This window comes from Panthera pardus, unplaced genomic scaffold (assembly GCF_024362965.1).
Source record: "Panthera pardus isolate Hobbes unplaced genomic scaffold, ASM2436296v1 HiC_scaffold_16, whole genome shotgun sequence".
Classification (NCBI taxonomy): domain Eukaryota; kingdom Metazoa; phylum Chordata; class Mammalia; order Carnivora; family Felidae; genus Panthera; species Panthera pardus.
In genome coordinates this window covers 72741803-72766425 of record NW_026526721.1, presented here as the reverse complement: position 1 = coordinate 72766425, position 24623 = coordinate 72741803, and the positions used below count along the sequence as shown (strand labels likewise).

Sequence of the window (24623 nt, the reverse complement as noted above, 5' to 3'; positions counted from 1 at the left end):
CAAACAGACAAGAAAAAAAAAACCCAAAAGGACAAGAAATAACAAATGTTGGCAAGGACACAGAGAAAAGGAAACACTTGTACACTGTTGGTGCCAATGCAAATTGGTGCAGCCACCAATGGTGGAAAACAGTATGGAAATTCCTCAAAAAATTAAAATTAGAACTACCATATGATCCAGCAATTCCACTTCTAGGTATGATCAGAAAAAAGTGAAAACACTAATCTGAAAAAATATATGCACCTCCATGTTCACTGCAGCATTATTTACAATAGTCAAGATATGGAAACACCCTAAATATCCATCAATGGATGAGTGGATAAAGATGTAATACACATGCACACGCATGCGCGCGCGCGCACACACACACACACACACACACACACACACATACACACACTGAAATACTACTCATCTATAAAAAATAATGAACTCCTGACATTTGCAACAACACAGATGGATCTTGCAGGTATTATGCTAAGCAAAATAAGTCAGAAAAAGAAAAATAGTGTCTGCACTCAGATGTAAAATTTTAAAAATAAGGGTGTCTGGGTGACTCAGTCATTTAAGCATCCGACTCTTGATTTCAGCTCAGGTCATGATCAAGTAGTGAGATCAAGCCCCACGTCAGGCTCCACACTGAGCGCAGAGCCTGCTAAGGTTTTCTCTCTCTCCCTCTGCCCCTGTCCTGCTCCCACTCTCTCTCTAAAAAAAAAGAAAAGAAACAAGAAAAAAATCTTTGAAAAATAACAACAACAACAAAAAATGAGCTCAAGCATATAAACAACAGACTGGTGTCTGCCTGAGGCAGGGGTAGCGGGTGAAAGGGTTCAAAGGGTGTAAATTTCTATAAAATATTCAATGAATATGTTGTAGGGAGGTAACAAACAGCATGATGACTACAGTTAATAATACTGTACTGCATATTTGAAAGTAGGTAGGAGAGTGAGTCTTAAAAATTCTCATCACAAGAAAAATAAATTATAACTACGTACAGGTACACGTGTTAACCGAACTTACTGCAGTAATCATTTTGTAGTATATACAAATACAGAATCGTTACTTGGAATCGCTGTATACATAAAACTAACATAATGTCAATTATATCTCAATAAAAATTTTAAAAAAAGAATGTATAACTCATAGCTACCATGTTTTCAGTAAAGTTTTACAAAATTTATAAAGGAATTTCTTGACATTCTAAAAGTATCCCTCATTCTTGAAGGCTAAATGCCCTCAAATCTTAAAGACACATATAAATAGCCCAAAGAATACAGCAGTCTTTAATACTGGCAACTGATAAGACAAAGAGGATATATTTGTAAGTATTTAAAAGAAATAGCTAAATTTAGAATGATGACTTTTACTTCGTCATTCTTAAAATAATTCCTTAAGAACTCCCAAAGGCACAACTTAAACAAAAAAATAGCTCTTATGGGTATATATTTCAGTGATATTAAGTTCACCTTACTAGAACAAGAAATAAAATCTCTCTCTGTCTCACACACACACACACACACACACACACACGTTAGATCCACCCAACTAAAAAGCTGACAATTTAAAGTTACTGAATTACAACTTAAGTACTTTTGTAAAATACTGCCACTCAAGGAATATACTAAATATTAACATGGTCATAGTAACACCTACTTGCTGACACTTACTGTGTGAAAATTTATCATTTCTTGAAGACTGTCAGAAAACTTGGTTAAACTTGTCTATGAAAGAAACCAAAAGAAAACCAAGTCATTTAAAAGCCACCAAAATAGGTCACAAAAATGTTACTTCAGCATTTCTGACAGCAAGATCAAGTTACATTGTAAACAATGACATTTACTTGCAAGGGCAATTTCATGGCATTGCCTCATGGGCATACTCTGCAAAGAGGACAAGTCTACATGTGGTGAGTGACATAAAACCCCAGAACAGTCAAAGAATTAATATTGTCATATCAGTAGGAGTATGCTAACAAATAGTAATGGCACATATAAACCTAAAGGTAAAATTGAGTGTATCAAGACTGCACATTTAGACATCCCGGAGTCAAATAATCATGAAGGCACATCCATTACCTAACCAGGTATTATTCCTCCTGGAAGAAATAACATAATACCACAGAGTACAGCAAGGGGTCTAAGTTAACCAAGCATAGCGAGCTGACAAGAACTTTCCTATACAGCCCCATACATACAGCTAAATACTATTCGTAAGGTTTAATGCTCTCTGCTTGCCCCTATAAGCTCCTACTAGGGAGCATAATCCTCCTCTGCCTGCTCAGGCCCTCTTGTAGAGGATTCAGCTCACTACCAGAAGTAAGCTTACATTCACAATGCAAATCATCCATCAACTTCTAACTATGCTAGAAAACAGAATTATACAAAATAAGACCAATAGGTGATAGCTTTTCTATTCCTATTTTTACCACTATAGCCACTAATACGTTTAATAAATGAATGCATAATTCTTTAATATCCTGTTGCGTTTAACATATTAACTAATTTTAACAATACTAACCTCAACTACAGCATCATTACTAGAATATTGTGCCAGGTCTCGAATCCCATTCATGAATTGTTTATTTGCAACACAAAAGGCCTTTCCGGTATCAATCATTGCGATACAAAGTTTCACAAGCTGAAAAAGAAAAACATTACATCAGGTTGAAAATAATTATACAAATTACTTAGTTGAACAAGTGTTAGTAGTAGCTTCATGAGTTAGCCTAGTTTAGATAAATTATGGTTCATCAATAAATCCAAAATAGACCAATTGAAAATTGCTCTTTTCCCCTCTGACTTATAAAGTAAATTCATAGGAGGGTTGTACCAAAACAGTTGACCTTTTAGGACCCAGAAGGTGTGTTATAACAACAACAAATCATTTTATCAAGTCAAATTCAAGCCCATAAATTAATTCTATAAAAATTTGTCTAGGAAGAACAGGGAACTTGAGGCAGAACAACAGTATGTTAAAAAATATTTTAAATTAAAAAAAAAAACAAAAAAACTCAAAACCTGTGGTATGTTGGAGAAAAGGGGAATAAGCTGACATGTTGAGTTAGTCATGCTGGGCATTTCAGTGTCAATCTATCAAAGAAGATGTCAGAATTGATTAATCAACCATATTTCTCCAATGCCTACTGTCCTAGGCACTGTGCTAGTGTTAAAATTGAGACTTTCTTTCATCTTTCTTTCTCTTTAATTCCTTTCCTCCCTCCCTTTCTTTTTTCCATTCCTTATTTTTCTCCTTTCATTCAAACATAGAACATTTTCTTTAATCAAGCAGTATCTTGGGTGAATACATATATATACATATATTTTTTTTTTCTTCTTTTTAAAGTGGAGAAGGAAAGGATACTGAGGGGGTAATGCAGGGGTGGGAGGGCACCACGAAGAGCACCCCCCCCAAAAAAAAAACCTTTAAAAAACATCTAAAGGATCTCAGAAGTATGTTTTAAAACTGTTATACCCTAGGGCCTAGAAGAACAGAAGTTAAAGATATAATCTCTCACAAAACAGATGAACATAAGGGAAGGGAAACATAAATAATATAAAAACAGGGAGAAGGACAAAACATAAGAGACTCTTAAAAATGGAGAACAGGGGCGCCTGGGTGGCGCAGTCGGTTGAGCGTCCGACTTCAGCTCAGGTCAGGATCTCGCGGTCCGTGAGTTCGAGCCCCGCGTCGGGCTCTGGGCTGATGGCTCAGGGCCTGGAGCCTGCTTCCGATTCTGTGTCTCCCTCTCTCTCTGCCCCTCCCCCGTTCATGCTCTGTCTCTCTCTGTCTCAAAAATAAATAAACGTTAAAAAAAAAATTTAAAAAAAAAAATGGAGAACAAACAGAGGGTTAGTGGAGGGGTTGTGGGAGGGCGGATGGGCTAAATGGGTAAGGGGCATTAAGGAATCTACTCCTGAAATCCCTGTTGCACTATATGCTAACTAACTTGCATGTAAATTTAAAAAATAAATTAAGTTAAAAAATTTTTAAAAAAACATAATATCTCTCTCAGAAGCTCTAATTCTAACCAACAGACAAGCAGATACATTCCCTACAGCAAAAACACGACTGCTATGCATGACAAAACCAAGCATGATGGAACAAAGGAAGAACATCTAACCAGGACTATGGGCTTAAATAAGGGAAGGATTCCTGGAAAAGGTAACACTTGAGAAAAGCCCTGAAGACCAACAGGAATTAGCCAATCAGACAAAAGTAATGGGAAGACACTACTCTAGGAAGAACATGTGCTAAGCCCCAGAAGCTCAGTGGGCAGGACAGAGGCAGTGTGCAGTGTGAAAATGTGTGGCATTAAAAGTATGATGTTAGAAATATATACAAGGACCAGATCAGGACAAGCCTTGTGTACAATGCTAAGATGTTCACAGTTTGTATGAAAAGAAAAGTGAAGACAATGATTGGTGAGTTCACCTGAGTTCCATCTTAGAATGATGATCTAAAAGGAGAAAAAATAAAAACATGGAAAGAAAGAATAAAGATAAGGAGATTGGACCAAAAACCATGAGAGTCTAAATTAAGGCAGTAAGCAGGGAGAGAAAAGGGAGACAAATTCAAGAACTACAATCAAGTACTCTGGTACACTTATGCAGACGACTGTGTCCCACCAAGGGGAAAGTTGGAGCTGAAATTCAGCCTGAGCTTGGCCTGCCATGGACTACTAATTCACACATTAAACTGGCCAGCAAAAAACTTGTTTTCACTGTGTTGAGCCTGTGAGATAAGCCAAGTGGAAAGCTGATCAAACACAAATGAACACAGATGTTTGCAACTCAAAAAAGACTGTAGATACAGATACAGAAGGCATCAAAAAATATACAGTATCAGTGCTACAGTGTTATGTCCTAGACAGAGAGCAGAGGACAGATGCAGAGTGAAAATTACACAAAGGAGACTAAAGAGGAAGAGGGAAAGTAGGAGAAAAAGCAAGAGAATAATTTCACCAAAGTAGAAAAAAGAACACTGTATCAAAAGATGGATGATGAATGGTTCGAAAACTCATAAAAGTCAAGTTTTAAAAAGACCTAAAAAACATCTATTGAGTTTGGTGGCAAAGTCACCAGCATCCCCGGCAAGAATATTTTAAGAGAAACTGACTGGGGGCTGTTAGGTTACAGTAAATTATGAACTATAGATGAAGACGACAAAATGATAGCTCAATATATGCATATAAATTCTACAGAATACCCTACAAGAACATCCTATACTAAAATAAGGATTCTGTGATAAAACAAATCTAGCAAACTCTAGGGTTTTTTTTTAATTTTTTTTTTAACGTTTATTTATTTTTGAGAGACAGATCATGAGCAGGAGAAGGACAGAGAGAGGGGGGACACAGAATCCAAGGCAGTCTCCAGGCCTGAGCTGTCAGCACAGAGCCTGAAGCGGGGCTCGAACCCACAAACTGCAAGATCATGACCTGAGCAGAAGTCGGACGCTCAACCGACTAAGCCACCCAGGCACCTCTGGCAAACTCTAGGTTTAAAAAGCTAAACAGATTTCTTTATTGCTGAACTTTAAAGAGCTTCTGATATATATTCATGTGTACTGTGAATCCTAGAAGAGTATAATATGTAACATTTCTCAAAAATATTTGATGTGGAATTCTCTTCACAGGAAGCATTCTCATAGAAACAACATCTCATAAAACTCACTATGAGAAATGCTGGCAGAAATTAGTCTTCTAAACAGTTTGAAAATTACAAACAAACAAGTAGAAAATTACAAAAAAATAGAGGTGCCTGGCTGGCTCAGTCAGTTAAGTGTCCAACTCTTGATTTGGGCTCAGGTCATGATCTCACAGTTTGTGAGATTAAGCACCGCATCAGATTCCACACTGACAGTTTGGGATTCTCTCTATCCTCTCTTTCTGCTCCTCCCTCTGCTCATGCAAATGTGCGCATAGTCTCTCTCTCAAACACACACAAAAAAGAAAATTACAAAAAATAATGTCTTAAAAATCAGAAAAACTAATTCTAAAATTCATATGGAGTAAACATTAACATGCAAGAAGACGGAAAAAAATCAAAAAGAATAATGAGATGGGGACATAAGCCTTATATTTTTTTAAATTTTTTTAACGTTATTCATTTTTTGAGAGACAAAGAGAACACGAGAGGGGCAGAGAGAGAGGGAGACACAGAATCTGAAGCAGGCTCCAGGCTCTGAGCTGTCATCATAGAGCCCAATGTGGGGCTTGAACTCACAAACTGGGAAATCATGACCTGAGCCCGTGAGACACTTAATCAACTGAGCCACCCAGGCACCCCAGCCTTATATATTATTAAAATGTATTATACAAGTGTGGTAGTTAAAAGTCTGGTAATGGAGGTGAATAGACAAACTGTTCAATGGAATAGAACAGAGTCAAGAAACAGATACAAATATGCAGTACTTCCAGCCAGTGGGGGGGGGGGGGGGGGGGGGGGTAGATATCCAATAAATGACATACGGATCCTAGATAGCCATCTAATGGGGAACAAAGAAAACAAAAAACCAAGTTGAATTCCAAATGCTCAAATTAATTTCAGATGGAATAAAGATTTAAGCATGAAACATTAAATGAGAAAACTAAGAGAAAACAGGAGGTAATATTTTTTATAATCTCAAAGTAACAGAAGTCTTTTTGAGAAAGATGCAAACCTCAAAAATCATAGCAGAAACATCAATTCAACTACAAAAACATAAAACATTTCTATAAGAAAAAAACAATAAACTTAGTCAAAAGAAAAACAATAAAATGGGAAAACAATATTAGTAACAATCACAAGGGACTAATTTCCCTGCTATAAGAAAGGGTATACAATCATCTTTGAAAAGCAAACCAGCCACTAGAAAAAAAGAAAAAAGAAAAAAGGTCGACAGATATGTACAGATAATTCCCAGAAAATTCAAATACATCCTATACCCATAAAAAAAAATCAATCTCACTCATAATTTTTTTAAAAATTGCAAAATACTGTTTTTTACAGAACAGCAAAGATCAAAAGTTTGGTAATTTGCTATTGTAGAGTGGGTAGGTATGGGGAAACAGGCACTCTCACACATTTTGGGGGGAGGGGATGTAAATTGGTACAATTTCCATGTAAGGCAGTTTAGCAAGAGCTATCAAAATTTTAAACAATTACCCTCTAACCTAGCAATTTCACTTTTAGAAAAGTATTATACACATACATTTTCACATAAGCTACATGACACACATGTGAAGTCATTCACTGCAGCCACAGTAAAATACAGGCAACAATCTAAGTATCCATCAGTAGACAACTGGATAAATTATGATATATCCATTAATGAAATACAATTCACCCTTTAAAAAGAATGAGGCAGCTCTATAATTAATAACAAAAACCAAAATCCAAGATATATGTTTTCCAAAAGTAAAATGTAGAACAGTGTTAATATTTTTGTTGGAGTGGGGAGAGGAGAAACACAAATACTTAAAATCTTTTATATGGTCAGAAAACTTCTGGAAGGACACACAAGTGTTCTCTAGGAAAGAGATTAGAGGAGGACTAATTTCTCACTGATTTCTCTACCTTTGAGTTTTGTGTCACACAGGTGGTATTCAACAAATTAAATACTTATTTAACAAATTAAGTAGTTAAAAAATAATTAAATTGAAATGTTCTATAAAAACTGAAAGAGAGGTTGGTAGTATAACAATATGGATAAAAACACAAGGGTTCTGGGTTCAGTCAGCTTAGGTTCAAATTCTACTGCTGTCATTAACCATCTAAATAATCCTGAATGACCTTAACCTCTGCAAACTTGTTTCTTCTGTCTGATATGATCACAATGGTACCAAACCATATCAGGTTACTATAAAAGAGTTAAGATGATGTGAGAAGTAACTGAAATGATTCTTTTTCAGAATTACCAAATAGGTACGCCTGGGTGGCTCAGCCAGTTAAGCATCTGACTTCGGCTCAGGTCATGATCTCAAAGGTTTGTGAGTTCGAGCCCCATGTCAAGCTCTGTGCTGACAGGTCAGAGCCTGGAGTCTGCTTTGGATTCTGTGTCTCCCTCTCTCTCTGCCCCTCCCCTGCTCATGCTCTGTCTCTCTCTCTCAAAAATAAATAAACATTAAAAAAAAAATTTTAAAGAAATACCAAATAAAAACTATGCTTCCAGTTAACAATAGGTTTACAACCTATTGGAAACATGTACCAACTCCACACACAATGGAGTCCCAAACCCTGAGACACTTCACTTCCTGGTTCTTCCAGGCTTTGCAATGAGCATGCACCAAAGAACTGAAGTCTCTGAGTCACCTCAAGGAATGTGCATTTGTTCCAATCAGACAACTTTTTGCCTTACATGGGCATAGGTGTAAGGCTTCCGGGTAAGGCTGTAACCTCTGTAGTACTCAGCCAAAGAGCAATCAGGGGAGGGACTTGTACCCTAGGAGATAAATTGCCTGCTGCAACTGCCCCAAGTGTGCCTATCTATCAGACACACTTGCAAGAACATCGATTACAGCCTCTCTTCACTTGCTCCGAGTCTCTGCATTCTCCTTTGATTGGGTCAGTGGGCTTGTTTCTCACAATAGTGCACATAAAGCTCTTAGAACATTACTGGCACATGGTAATTACTAAACATTTATGTTTCCTTGTCAGAGTTTTCTTGTTTGCTTTTGGTTTGTGTGTCTTGTTTTGTTTTGTTTTTGTTCAAGGGAAACTCGAACACTTTCTACTTAAAATAAAGAGGTGATAGAGGGAAAAAAAAAAGAGAAAAGTGGCTAAAGCAAAGTCCTAAGAAATTAAGAGTTTGGAATTACATAGGAAAAGGAATACTTTTATCATTCAAATGGGAGGCAAAGTGGGAAAAGAGAAGAACAGATTCTAAATTTCTAGATTAGGGGCATCTGGGTGACTCAGTCGGTTAAGTGTCCAACTTCGGCTCAGATCATGATCTCACGGTTCATGGGTTTGAGCCCCGCTGGGGCTCTGTGCTGACAGCTCAGGGCCTAGAGCCTGCTTCAGATCCTGTGATTCCCCTCTCTCTGCCCCTCCCCCACTCACACTGTGTCTCTGTCTCCCAAAAATGAATGAAGACTTTAAAAAATTTTTTAAATAAATAAATTTCTAGATTAGGAGCAAGAAATAAATGTGTTCCCACCAAAAAGAAGACAGAGTCAAAGTCATCTACTAAGAAAGAAGAACACAGTGATAAATGTTGAGAAAACAGGGAAGTAAAATAGCTGTTAAAGATAATAAGATAACCTGAATGAGTCTTGGAAAATTTGCTTTGCATCAAGAATTCCAAGAATGTGTAGCTCCACCAGTTGGTTTCACGAAATAGTTGTGTAACTTCTCCTGTAGGGCTTTATAGCCCAGATATGACACAGAGAATATAAATTGTTAGGCTAATATAGTAAGAATTCTGTAGAGTAGGTGTTATGGAAGGATAATGAACGCCTCCAGAAGAAAAATAACGACGGAATAAAATTAAGAACAGACTGAAAGTGTTCATAGCAGTATTATTCATATTAGCTAAAAAATGGAAACAACCCAAATGTCCATCAAATAATGAATGAATAAACAAAATGTGGTATACCCATACAAAGGCATAGTATTCAGTCATAAAAAGGAAATATTGGAGGGGCGCCTGGGTGGCTCAGTCGGTTGAGTGTCCAACTTTGGCTCAGGTCAGGATCTCGCAGTTTGTGAGTTCAAGCCCCGCGTTGGGCTCTGTGCTGACAGCTCAGAGCCTGGAGCCTGTTTCAGATTCTGTGTCTCCCTCTCTCTGCCCCTTCCCCGCTCATGGTCTATCCCTCAAAAATGAATAAACGTTAAAAAAAAATTAAAAAAAAAAAAAAAAGAAATACTGGAACAGGTTACAACCTGGGCAGATGAACCTTAAAAACACATGGTAAGTGAAAAGATGCCAGTCACAAAAGGCCAAATTATGATTCCACTTATATGAAATGTTCAAAATACGCAAATCCATAGTGACAGAATATAGATTAGTGGCTGCCAGAGGATGTACGGAGAGGAAAATTGGGAGTGACTGCTAACAGGCACAGGATTTCTCTCTAGGGTAATGGAAATTCTCCGGAGTTAGACACTGGTGAGGGTAGCACAATACTGTGAATACACTGAAAACACTGAATCGTACACTTTAAAAGATGAATTTTATGTTAAGTGAATTTTATCTCCAAAAACTACCCCCCCCCCCAAATGCACTGAAAGGGCAGTAAGTTTAAAAGGGGTCTAAAATATCAGAAGTTTATAACCTGAAAGACGAGAGGGCTGGCTAAGCTTGAAGAACAGAAGCAGGAGTGAAATGAGAACTGGAAGGACTGGAGACTCCAGTAAGAAAGTAAGAGATCAGCATTCCAGATTTCCGAGATGAGAACTCTGAAAGGTAAGGCATAGCTATGGCCATGAGAACAGGTATCAGAATTAGAATAGAGGTCACTATCACAGGAGCTGGAGAGACTATGGAATTGTCATACTGCTGAACCATACTTACACTGCAGCCACTGAGGAAGAAGGACTGACTTGATACTTCGCCTTAGTAGAGGACACTGATGACAGGTATAAATGAATAATCTAAGTCTACAAAGAGGGAAGATTTTACTAAGTGATAAGTATGTCATAGGTACTTTTCCAAATGATGAGAATATAAACAACTTATTTGCCGACTGCCCTGGAGTAAGTAACAGCCTAAGTCTCATTTTGTTTCATGTGCAAATTGGGTATAATGCTAACTGTGCAACATTGTTGTGACAGTTGGAGATACAAGTAAAATTTAGCACTTGACACATAGTAAATGCACATCAAACGAGGGGGTTTTTTTATCCTTCAAAGACAATCTGTCTTCAAGAAGCTAATAATTTGTTGAAGAGATACCATCATTAACATTTATTTAGAATTTACCATGTGCTAAGAACCATACTAAGCATTTAACATATATTAAAACATTTTATCTATATAACCTTACTAATAACTCTATGAGACAGATACTCCAATTTTATCCACTTTGGAGATGAAGAAACTGAGGCCTAGTAAGGTTGAGGAACTTGCCCAAGGTCATACAGCTTAGTAAGTGGTAGAGCCAGATTCAAACGCAGGCAGCCTTACTCCAGGCTTTGTGTTCTTAACTATTAAACCATGCTACAATCCAAAGACAATGATAATATTATAATAATTTCAATGGAAATGTGTGAAAGAAAGAATGCAATACAAGAAAAAGAAACTAAGTTTGGTAGTACTTAAGCTGTGATTTAAAAAGTATCTGCTTGGGGTTCCTGGGTGGCTCAGTCGGTTAAGCATCCGACTTTGGCTCAGGTCATGATCTCGTGGTCTGTGGGTTTGAGCCCTGCGTCAGGTTCTGTTGACAACTCAGAGCCTGGAGCTGCTTCAGATTCTGTTTCTCCCTCTCTCTCTGCCCCTCCCCTGCTCATTCATATTCTCTCTCTCTCTCTGTCTCTCTCTCGCTCTCTCTCTCTCCCCCTTTCTCTCAAAAACAAATAGACATCAACAAATTTTTAAATAAAATAAAAAATAAAAAGTATCTGCTTAACAAAAAGGGAGCAAGCATTCCAGTGAAAAGATGCAACAGATACAGAGATTACATCTAGATGGCCACTGTGATACTCCACAGTTCTGTCAATGCCAGAATACCTGGCAAAATGGATAAATAATTGGACCCAGCAGAACAATGCCACTCGTGAAGCATTATTTTCCACAAGGAGTATTAACTATTGGCAGCATATATTACAAACAAAATAAATATAAGCTAAGTCATCAAGCTAGTTTAACCTGTTGATGGCATGATTTACAATGATATTACAGGTGGAACTTGCCCTGCACAAAGTTATGAAATCACTGAACCAATCTTGGGCAACCCCTCCCCTCCACAAGTCGTTCAATGCCACCACCTTCAATAACACCATTTCTTGCTCCTCTCAGGTTCTCTTCTCTATGCTAACGCCCCAAAATTCTAAAGTAAAATGATAGATAATAGCTTAAGAATTTGGGAGAAGTACGTTTTACAAGAAATCAAGATCTTAAGCTAGAGAAATATAAAAGTAACTATAGAACGTCTATTCAGGTGAAAAATAATAGTTTTTAAAATGTCAAAATTTCTATGATGCTCTTCTTAGCCCTTTGGGTAATGAATACTCTAGAAAGGGCTTAGAGACCTTAGTACTAATTGCCAATACTTTGATAACTTGTTTTAAATTTGAATCTTTTTGTTTTAAGGTTCTACCAGTCTCTCAACCCCAACCAAATTTGATATAAAGGCAGGAAAGAGCTGCTCATAAAAGCAAAATCAGTAACAAAAATGCTGTTAGTGGATTCTGTTTAGATGCTTTAAATTTTGAGGATACCCCCAAACATACAAATGTTTCATATGATTTACATGTAGTTCTACCCAAAAAGAATAGATACCCATAATAATCTACTCTGGGATTCTTTACAAAGCCTCGCCTTTCTACATACTCTTTCATAAATCTACCAGAAAATCAAGACTACATCTTTTGTTGCCTACCCGAAAGGTGTGAAAACTTTGTTTCAGAGAGTGCTTAAAATACATGTAATACCTCTGGGTAAAATAATAATAACAATAATAATCCCATACATATAATTTTAAAGAGAAAATAAAATTTTTGAAAATATCCTCACCAAGAATTGTAACAGTAAGTTTTTAAAAAAACACTTGCCTAGACACTTGTGTTCCTTAAAATAAATATCCAAGTGGCATGTGCTATCCCAACACAGACACAGAAGTACAGTGGTGCACAAAAAGAGCACTGAACAAAAAGAGCACTAAACATGTGGGTGCATGTGTCCCTTCGAAACAGCACACCTGTAGCCCGTGGATAAATGCTTAGTAGTGCAAATGCTGGCCTTTAAGAGACAAAAGAGATGAACATAAGGGAAGGGAAACAAAAATGATATAAAAACAGGGAGGGGGACAAAACAGAAGAGACTCATAAATATAGAGAACAAACTGAGGGTTACTGGAAGGGTTGCGGGAGGGGGCATGAGCTAAATGGGTATGGGGCACTGAGGAATCTAGTCCTGAAATCATTGTTGCACTGTATGCTAACTAATTTGGATGTAAATTTTAAAAAGTAAAAAAATTTAAAAGAAAAAAAAAAAAGCAGTGAACTAAGAATAAAAACATATGAATCCTAACCCTGGTTCTGCCTCTTCTAACTCTGATTTGAAGCAAGTCCCCTTCACTTTCTGGGCTTTGGTATCCTCATCTATAAAATAAGAATAGTAGCACTTGTCTTACCTAACTCACAGAATTATTGTAAAAATCAAAAAACATATTGGGGCACCTGGGTGGCTCTGGTTAAGCATCAGACTCGGGCTCAGAGTTCATGAGTTCAAGCCCTACGTCAGGCTCTGCTGACAGCTCAGAGCCTGGAGCCTGCTTGGGATTCTGTGTCTCCCTCTCTCTCTCTCTGCCCCTCTCCCACTCATGCTCTCTCTCTCAAAAATAAATAAATAAACCTTAAAAAAAATAAATATACTGCATATCAAAGTGTTTTGAAAACTATAGTACAGAAAAATAAGCTATTAGTAAACATTTTCTAAACTTTTGGTTTTAAACTCATAACTAATACTATTACTTTATATGGTTTCTATACTGTTTACATTATATACATACATTTCATGATTTCAAAACATTGGAAAACCTTTAGTTTAACTAGTATGTGTTTTATATCCTTGCTATAAAAGTGCAGTCCATGGGACAACAACAGCATTGGCATCACCTGGAATCTCATTAGAAACACAGAATCTCAGATACCCCAGACTTACTGAATCAGGATCTGTATTTTTACAAGATCCCCAGGTAATCCCTATGCACAGCGAAGTTTGAGAAGCACTGCTTTATGTAGTAATACAATTTACAATAACAAACAAGTAGGAAGTTATTTTCAGAAAAAGTATTTCGAGTATGTGCATCTGATTTAACTCCATAAATTTTAAGAGATTATTTCACTAAACAATGGTTACTTGAAATCAGATGCCATGTCTTACTCATTCTCATATTGCTGCCTGCTATATAGCAATGTTGCTTGGGTAGAGACAAAAAAGATTATCAATAATTAATACAGAAGATAGAAATCAATATACATTTTACCCTTACATAGAATATAACCATTTAATATCAATTATTAAGTATACACTAAATATTTATGGCATTAGCTTTAAAAATCGAATCAATATTTTAAATTTTATTTATGTTTAATGTATCCAAACCCACATTTATAAACAAGAATGGTCAAGTTATGTATGAAAACCATTAAGCATCAAAAAGATACATGCAATCTTTTTGATGGAAAAGAAGAAAACAAAGTTCCAACAATATAAAGGATATCTAGTTAGCTTTGCAGTCAGCTACTGGTCAAAGTCTTGCTCTGGCACTCAGATTTTCAGCAAGCTATTTTATGTCTATAGCCTCAATTTCCTCATGTGTAAAATTGGAATAATGACATTTACCGTCAAAGAGATAAAAGAAGTAACATGAACCACCTAGTATTAAAGGCACAAATCATTATTTACAGAAAACGAGATTAATGCTTTAAAAAAAATTTTTACGTAAAATTCACCTTATCAAGTTTTAGTTCCAATTCTGCCACATCTCCTTCTACTTCTTCCAAAGCAGCCCTAGAAAAAGTAAATATGAAGTAAGTTATCATGTGTTCATTATTTTTTAAGTGCCCCGCACCTCCCACCAGTCCTTCCCCACAACCACCTTCCAGGTTTCCCCTCCCCACTAAGTTATCATTTGTTTAAATATATACTTTATTGCTGAAAAATAACTCTAAATGACAAAAGATATGAATGCTTAAAAATTACACTTCACATTGATAATAATTACCTTAGGATGAAGTATAAACATTTCATAAACATAGAATAGATAATATAATTATTGTTTAAGGTAATGAGAGAAAACATTAGGCTGACTGACTCAAAGCATTCATATTATTCATATTAATAACACTAATTAGAAGTATTTAGCATGTGTTTTGATTTCTTTTTAATGAGGAAGAAATTCTAAAAGTTGAGCTTTAACAAAGACTCAGACTTCTTTTTTTTTTATTTAATTTTTAATTTTTTTAAATTTACATCCAAATTAGTTACCATATAGTGCAATAATGATTTCAGGACTAGATTCCTTAGTGCCCCTTACCCATTTCGCTCACCACCCCCCCACAACCCCTCCAGTAACCCTCAGTTTGTTCTCCATATTTATGAGTCTCTTCTGTTTTGTCCCCCTCCCTGTTTTTATATTATTTTTGTTTCCCTTCCCTTATGGTCATTTGTTTTGTCTCTTAAAGTCCTCATATGAGTGAAGTCATAGGATTTTTGTCTTTCTCTGACTGACTAATTTCACTTAGCACAATAGCCTCCAGTTCCATCCACGTAGTTGCAAATGGCAAGATTTCGTTCTTTTTGATTGCCGAGTAATACTCCATTGTATATATACACCACATCTTCTTTATCCATTCATCCATCGATGGACATTTGGGCTCTTTCCATACTTTGGCTATTGTTGATAGTGCTGCTATAAACATGGGGTACATGTGTCCCTTCGAAACAGCACACCTGTATCCCTCGGATAATGCCTAGTGGTGCAATTGCTGGGTCGTAAGGTAGTTCTATTTTTAGTGTTTTGAAGACTCAGATTTCTATTTAACAAAACACATCTAACCACAACAGAGCATCCCTGACAACCAGAAAAGAAAAATTTTTACTTTTATAAATAGTTCAGAAAGACGTCAGCCTTGTTTAATGAACAATTTTGTTTCCAATGTATTTTTAAGAAATCTACTGATTTCTATAAAACTTAGTACTTGATACCACACACTATAAGCAACTTCCAAAAATGGAAATTTGGAACAAAACAACAGCAACTAAAACTTTTTAAGGGTAATAAGAATTTACACTTAAGAGTTAAGATATAACAAAACACAAGTCATCTACTTTAAGCCATCTATCACATTGTCAGATACCTACTTGAAAAACTAGCAACTTCCCAGCAGTTATTTTATGGATTAACCTAAATGTATTTCAAATGGACAGCGGTGGGGGACTAACCACCCAGAAAGTTATTTCGAACTCTGCATAAGAAATTCTCAATTAGACACCAGGACTAAGAAAAAGATAGCTAAGATAAAAGTTCTATTTCCAGAACTACTCACTTAAACTCTGTGTAACATCCAAATAATCATTTTTTTTAGTGTTTATTTATTTTTGAGAGAGAGAGACAGAGACAGAGCACAAGTGGAGAAGGGGTAGGGAGGAAGACACAGAATCCGAAGCAGGCTCCAGGCTCTGAGCTGTCAGCACAGAGCCCGAAGCAGGGCTCAAACTCATGAATTGTGAGATCATGACCTGAGCTGAATAATTCGGACACTTAACCGACTAAGCTACCCAGATGCCCCCCGCCCCCGAAATAACCATTTTTATCAGCTTGTGATTCTACTTCTCCATCTGGTAAGATTTACTGGAAAATAGTTTTTAATCTCCAAAATAAGAAAATTGTATACAACTATAAATTATTCAGTAAAGAGATGCCTATTCCACAAAATAAAATACTCTAGCATAACAGTTTAAAGTTCAAGAAAAGAGGTACTGTACTTCCATAGCAGAGAAACAGAAATGCTTCTCCCCTAACTAAAAGTGTCATTTTCTTCAGCAGTGTTTTCACATTATATATTGTTCCCTTCTCCTAGAAAACATTTTCTCCTCACATTAACCTTAACTCCCTTCACCTGCCTATATATGCTACTTACCATGTAAAACTTAATGCATAAAAGAAAACAAACATATCTGCACAAAGATATTCATTGTTTGTAACAAGTTGAAAACCTACATGTCCAACAATAGGAAATAATGTAAACAAATGATGGTACATCCATCCCATTGTGTGAGGCAGCAAGTTTTTAAATGAGATTGATTGATCTCTATCTACTGAGATAGAAACATATACATGCTAGACTATTACATATGGGAAAAAGCAACTTCCAAAATTATATATAGTGTGAACCCAATTTTGTGGAGGAAAAAAACCTCTTGGTTTACGCATAGGCAAAAATCTGGAAGCATATTTACCAATCTCTTAACTATAACTTTGAAAAATAAGGATTGGAAAGCAGAAAGCGTAAATAGGATTTACTCTTTTTACCACTTATACTTCTGGACTGTTTAGAATTTGCAATAACTATGCATATTTCAATTATTTTAAAGCCAATAAAGGGAGAAAAGGAAAAATTCAGACATCATCTTCTCAGGAGGTGGGCCTCTTGGAATCTCTTCCTCCATCCACTCCAGCTTGATTACACATCCCTCCTATGCTCTCACAACACCTCATGCATGTCTCTATCACTGTCCATTTCTCTTACTCATCTGAGCTCCCCATAGCAGTATAGACACTCAAAATGCTTGTTGAGTCAAGAAAGAAACCCCACAATTGTTTACTCTATCAAAAATGTTCTTCATTTACTTTTTTACCTTTATTTAACCTACCTTTACTCAATCTCCAATTTCTGGGTTTTTCAATTTCTTAAAATATTTATTTATTTTTGAGAGAGAGAGCACAAGGGGGACAGGGATAGAGAGAGAGGGAGACACAGATCTGAAGCAGGCTCCAGGCTCTGAGCTGTCAGTACACAGCCCAACGCAGGGCTCAACCTACGAACCGCAAGATCATGACCTGAGCCCAAGCCAGATGCTTGACCCACTGAGCCACCCTAGAGCCCCCATCTTCAATTTCTTTCAAGCAAATTAGTTGAAATGACCAGGTCAAGATTTGATTTAATCACTGATTTCTGCTAAACATACAGTTTGACAGAAACTTTATGTATATTCCTCAATCGTATTTCATTGTACAATTCTAAATTGCTTTTGTAAAACAACATTTTTAAAGAGAAGTACAAACACAAAAGAGAAAATGTCATTTAAAAGCAAAGCCCTGGGGCGCCTGGGTGGCTCAGTCAGTTGAGTGTGTGACTTCGGTTCAGGTCATGATCTCGTGGTTTGTGGGTTCAAACCCCATGTCGGGCTCTGTGCTGACAGCTCAGAGCCTAGAGCCTACTTTGGATTCTGTGTCTCCCTCTCTCTTTGCTCCTCTTTATCGCGTGTGTGCAAGCAATCTATCTCTCTCTCTCTCTCTCAAAAATAAATGAACATTAAAAAAATTTTTTTAATAAATAAAGTAAAGCCCTTTGTAATCATATAGTCAAAGAATCTGAAACTTTAGCTTAGAGTTCTTCAACATTTCACCATTTCTTTAAAAAAAAAAAGTCTTTGTTCTTGGTCATCTAAGATATGTGTGAAAAGTTGTAGTCATAGCAAAAAAAAAAAAAAACAAAAAAAAAACTTGTTGTAACATCTAAGAAGCTAATGTGTAAGGCAGACTAGTTAATTGAATATTCCTTAGTATAAAAAGTATACAGAAATATCATCATCTCAGTTCAAATCCTACTCCATCATTCACTTCTCTAAGCTGAAGATATTTTGTCTAAGTTTCTTCATCTACAAAATGAGTAAAGAAATACATACCTAAATGATTTGTAAAGGTTAAATGAGGGACTGTCTATACCACTGACCACAGTATATACCATGACACAAAGAACATGATAAGAGCTTCTATGTCTCCTTTCTCTTATCCCCACATTCTGAGGTGAGTTTTTCCTCCCTATTACTTCTACTCTGTAATGAAAGAGAACCATCCTGGAATGTATGTTTAATAAATGAATGAATGAGTGAAATGAAACAATCTATACAACATTCCTTCAAATATTGGACAACAGATATTATTCCTTTTCATCTCTCCCAAATACCTATTGAACCTATATAACTTTTATAAATGTGCAAGGTGTTAAAAAAGGCCAATATTATAGACCATACCCTCCATAGCTTAAAACTTAATAAAAATCATTAAAAAATTCTTAACTGTTAAAACTTAAATGTTACTTACATATTAACAACAAAAGCATGATTAAGTACCAAATTAAGCAAAACATAAAATAATGTTAAAAGAAAGGGGAAAAAACAGAAGGCCATCAGCAAAGTTTCACAGGATTATTATGAACAAAGTTCAGCAAACCACAGCCTTTCAGGCAAGTCTAGACCATAGCCTGTTTTTGTTTTGTTTTGTTTCTTTAAACTTCTAAAGTTTATTTATTTTAGAGAGAGGGAGAGGGAGAGAAAGAGCAAGAGGGAGAGGGAGGGAGGCGGAGAGAGAGAAAAAATGAATCCCAGGTAGGCTCCACACTGTCAGCACAGAGCCTGATGTGGGGCTTGAACTCATGAGCTGAAATCATGACCTGAGCCAAAATCCAGAGTTTAACTGATTGAGCTACCCAGGCACCCCCATAACCTGTTTTTATGCCCATGAGCTAAAAATGGTTTTTATATTATTTAGTGATTGGAAAAAACAAAAGAATAATATTTAATGACACAAGAAAATTATATAAAATTAAAATTCAGCGCCTACAAATAAAGTGTTTTGGAAACACAGCCAAGCTCATGCCATATTGTCTATGGCAGCTTCCATGCTATAATGGAATGGAAGAGTTGAGTAGTTTAGGAAGAGAGACCATATGGCCCACAAAGCCTTGAAATATTTACTATTATCTGGCATTTTAGAGGAAAAGTTTACTGACTCCTTATTATGAATATTAAATACAAAAACAAGAATGAAAATCCTTTCTCATATACAAAATACATATAAGAAAATAATTTTAGGACTTAGTTCTGGTTGACTCTACCCTAACAAGCTGAATAAGCCCATAATTTAGAAAAAAAAAGTCACTTTACTTTTAATAACACCTTCATTATTTTATCTATTCCTGCATCACAGTGTTTTATGATCAACTTAGAAAACAGTTAACTAAAAACATAAAATTAGAATAGGAAAAAAATCTAGCAGCAAGTATTAACACTGAGACATTTCTAATCACATGGTGATCACTTTCAGCTGTGAATTAAATGAAGCTCTATGAGAAGCACAAAAATAGAACTCTCCCTACCCAGATAATTGCACACCCCTGATGTAGCAATAACCTTTATAAACCACTATTTTTATAAAATGATCCATAAAAATAACTAAATAGTATGACTAATATGAGCACTATATTTTCTTTATAAAAGAAAATTATTTGAGAGAAACAAGTGTGATGAAGAATTGTAGCCATCCATTTGAAATCCTAAACACATACACACACAGACACGGAAAAAAAAAAAACCCTAACTTCCACTTGAACCGTGGCAATATCCTCAAAATGGAATTAATAATCTAAGACTGGATCACATGATGACACAATCTAAAATGTAACAACAGGATATTCAAGATCACTAATAGGCACATAAATATTAAAGATTAAATACTTAAACAAAGATGGATTTGCGACTCTAAGTAATAACTACCTTCTAAAGAATTAACAAAGATAAAATAAACTATAATGTACAGATTTTGAAACTAACATCTATATTCCTTGTTTTATATAATAGATACATTCTTAAAGGTTGCATATACATTAAATAACCATTTAGATACTGAGAGGAGTTGCCTATATACCCATCATGGCACCTACCATCCCCAACCAACTTCCTCTTTCAGCTCAAGAGCTTTATCTACTGCAGGCAATGCTTCACTATTTATTCTTTGCAAAGAAAGGACAATGGCTGGATCAGGGATAGTCCACTGACCCAAGGGCAGCCCTGTCTCAATAAGTGGCAAAGCTAGATGACCAAAACTAGAGATGGCTGTAGGATGAGACGGCTCCCTCTACATTTTTGACCAGAGAACACAGAGAGTACACACCCTGGAAATCTGCTTTTTAAATAAATCTCTCACTAAATCATTTTGTAATGTGAATAGCCACCCCTTTGTTCAGTAAATTCTGGGTCCTTTAGAATTGGGTCTCTTTAACACCTTCATGTTGAGAGGCAATGGGATGGATTTTTTTTTTTTTTTTTTAAAGAGCCAGTGTTTGAATACAATATTTTACTTACTGCCTATGTAACATCAAACAAGTTCTTTGTGCTTCAATTTCATCTGCAAAATACAGATAATGACATTCTCTTCCACAGAGCTATATGATAAATTTTAAAATACATATAAAAATTTCAGCACAGTGCAGGACACTCATTGGGTATTGAATAAATACCAGCTATAATTATGTATGTTAAAGAAAATACACGATCTCTTTTAATTTTCATTTTATGGGCCCAAAAGGGAAGGAAGCAGTAATTAGATTAATCACGTACTTCCCACATGAATTTGAAGTGGTTTGAAAAAGAAGCAAAAAAGTTAAAACAGCAAATAAAATAGCAAGTCCAAATTGCAAACACTTCAATACTCTTGCCATTTTCCAAAAATTGTATGTCAAACACACTTTTCCTAACTTCATTACTTCAGTCTAGGCCACAGTGCTATACTACATGGTAAGATATTATTTGAAAATCCACTTGGTTTTCCAAGGTCGTCAAGGTCAGTTCTGTGTGATTCTTCTAAGAACAAACAGAGCCAACTCTGCAATCAGTACAAAGAAGTATTAAGGCTCTGAATGCATGTTTATTGCATATCAATATTGAGTCACCTTTTAAAAATGACTAAGTCTTTATTTTTGAGAAGTCTCAATGAAATTAAAAGGTCTTTATTGCCCAATATTAGGTTAGAAACGTTATAACTGCTCCTATTTGCTCAGATTGGTCTACTGAGCAAACCTGGCAAAACCCATGAGAAATTCAGTCCTGTAATGGGTAAGAGTATTGTAAAAAACACAGACTAGAAATGGAAATCAAGAGTTTAGTCTAACTCTCTACCAACTAATATGAGTCCCTGAGAACATAATTTAATCTCTCCAAACCACAGTTATCTCATCCATCCAAAGAGAGGAATAGACTGGATCATCTTTATTATTACCTCCGGATCTTAACAATCAATTATCCCGGAATAAGCATTCAAAGGAAAATTAGAACCTAGATTTGATTATCTTCTCCCAAGCAAGATTTCCCCCAGGTCCTCATTCATGCTTTCAACACAGAGAAAAAAAGAAAAACCTATAAGCGATGAAAACCCTCACCAAAATTTATATTGTTAAGTCATTCATCTTTTTCAAACGTCTCCTCTACGTACTTTCTAAAAGATCATAAGTATCAGGGAAGATAGTGGTGGTTTTTTGTAAAATTTTTGTTCAGCTTAACATTTTAGGGAAAAAATTTTTTTTAATTTGTTTTTTAAGTAGCCTTCATACCTAACGCAAATGCTAACACATGGCTTTAACTCATGACCCTGATATCAAGACCTGAGCTAAGATCAAGAGTCAGAGGTCTGGGGTGCCTGAGTGGCTCAGTGGGTTGGGTGTCCGACTTTGGCTCAGGGCATGATCTCACGGTTCGTGAGTTCGAGCCCAGCATTGGGCTCTGTGGTGACAGCTCAGAGCCTAGAGGCTGCTTCGGATTCTGTGTCTCCCTTTCTCTGCTCCTCCCCCACTCATGCGCACGCGCTGTCTCTCTCTCTCTCAAAAATAAATAAAGCTTAAAATTTTTTTTTTTAAAAAGTCAGATGTCTTATTGACTGGGCCACCCAGGAACCCCAGGAAAAAAATGATTTTATCTTTTGTCCACACACATATCTTTCTGAGTGAACTCCATTATATTTATTTTTTTAAAGATTGTAAACATTATTCTACCATTTCCTCATGAAAAAAAGTAAATCTAAAAAAAAGTAGTTGTGGCATCTGGGTGGCTCAGTCGGCTAAGCATCCGACTTTGGTTCAGGTCATGATCTCGTGGTTCGTGAGTTTGAGTCCCACATAGGGCTCAGGATCGCTGCTGTCAGCACTGAGCCTACTTCGGATCCTCTGTCCCCTTCTCTGCCCCTCCCCCCCAAAAAAATAAACATACAAACAAAAAACAAAAGTAGTTAAAGGAACACGTACCCTTCTCCCCTCATGTCCTCTCCTGCCGATAACACAATATCCAAAATAAAACCATTCAGGCCAGAAAGGAGCATAATTAAAGAAGCAACCAAACCATAGCCCATGGTGGAGATGCAAACAGTATGGTTCAGGCGAATGAACAGCATACACTCAAGTTATTACTCAAGTGTCAATAACCCTATGAGTCCAAGTCTATCACTAAAAAAAAAGGGTAGCACTCTTAAAATAGTATCCAAATCACCATTCTGCATAGAGAAGTGTAGATGGGAGAAGGGAGTAAGTACAGAAGCATCTGTTCCTAGGGCTCCAGGTTCTCTCCTTAACAGGGGTATCATGGATCTCTATAGAAATAACTCTAAATAAAGTTATTTTTTTATCACAGCCCATAGCAAACATTCAAAGGAAATACTGATAATGTTTTATTTTTACCAGATAGGAAATCCTTTTTTTTTTTTTCCTCATAAAAAATCAGTACTATGTTAGAAAGCTGTTTCCATTTCATCCTCCTGCAACAGCCTGAATTTCTTGTCCAGGCAGTTAGTATATGCAAGCAGCTGAAATGCCACTATAATTACAGTGGGAGTTAATATCATTCTACTGTGCCATAAAAGAAGGTGGTGGAAGAAGACATGGTCCTTCTATTGTGCTGGGATCCATACGTCAACAGTGACAGATGACCGGTTAATAGTCCCTTCCAGTTTTCACAGTCAAGGGTGTAAAGCTAGAATGAAGGTATAGTCATCTAAAGGGGGTAAGGTCACTTTAATCTGAAAAAACAGAGGGTTAAGGGAAAAAACTACAAACTTAGAGACTACTACATAATGTTGCTTTCAACTGAGCCCAGAAAAATAAAAGCTGAAGAAAAATGTATTTGTCTTGAAATCACAATAAACTTAGGAAGGTATACCTCAAAAAAAATTTTTTAATTGACTTTCTACAAGTCGGTCCATTCCCAAGAATCTTATCACTACGTAGTAGGTTTTGACATGATAGGAAAATAAAGTAGTTACCATCACTGTTTAAAGAATTAAAATCAAATGTTCAACAAGAGCAGTTAAACTGCAATGCTTATCATATCAGTGGCATGTCAGGGTCAATACCTTTAGGGAGAAGAGAGCACTGTAAACTTCATGGTACATAACAGGGGGAGAGTAGATCTCTATGAGGAAAGAACATTGTAACTGATAATACTGTCAGGATGACCAAGTATTTCAGATAAGATGGGCCTATCTGCAGACTCACAGTGAGAGAAAGGAGCAAGATTGTAGGGACACTTAGGGCCAAGCCCAGACAAAAATGTCAAAAAGTATAATCAGAGACCATATTCCCCCTTTCATGGCTGTTCTTTTCAGGAACTGGAAATGGTACTTAAGCCACAGGATATCCTGTAAATCAGAGCAGGTAAATAACTACATAAAGGGTCTTTCAGGGTTCTATCGGGGACATGTCTTAGGCTGCTAACCAAATCACACCTATAACTTTTCCAGGCTTCTCCATTAACAACAACAACAACAACAAAAAATCTGCTTTAGTCCATAATGAAAATAATTTCACCACATATTTTCACTGTGTTTTATAATTTGCATGGCGCCTGCATGTATGATATAGCAATTGTTATATTAAGAGAAGAATACAGAATAGTAATATGAACTAAAAAAGAGAAAAAAACATTAACAGGAAA

At 36.3% G+C, this 24623-nt stretch overlaps 1 protein-coding gene across 6 annotated transcripts in view; it reads right to left on the bottom strand.

Moving 5' to 3' along the window:
* Positions 1 to 24623, bottom strand: part of ACAP2 (ArfGAP with coiled-coil, ankyrin repeat and PH domains 2) — a 151402-nt gene that overhangs the window by 80221 nt on the left and 46558 nt on the right. For 4 of the 6 annotated variants that reach the window (XM_019448777.2, XM_019448780.2, XM_053903527.1 and 1 more), the window contains exons 2-4: positions 14597 to 14654; positions 2518 to 2637; positions 1668 to 1721 (exon numbers count right to left, since the gene is read on the bottom strand). In XM_019448777.2, the coding sequence (XP_019304322.1) occupies positions 1668 to 1721; positions 2518 to 2637; positions 14597 to 14654 (232 nt within the window). Of the gene's footprint in view, positions 1 to 1667; positions 1722 to 2517; positions 2638 to 9242; positions 9732 to 14596; positions 14655 to 24623 lie in introns of those variants that run through there. The other 2 variants (XM_053903528.1, XM_053903526.1) reach the window with 2 other exon arrangements.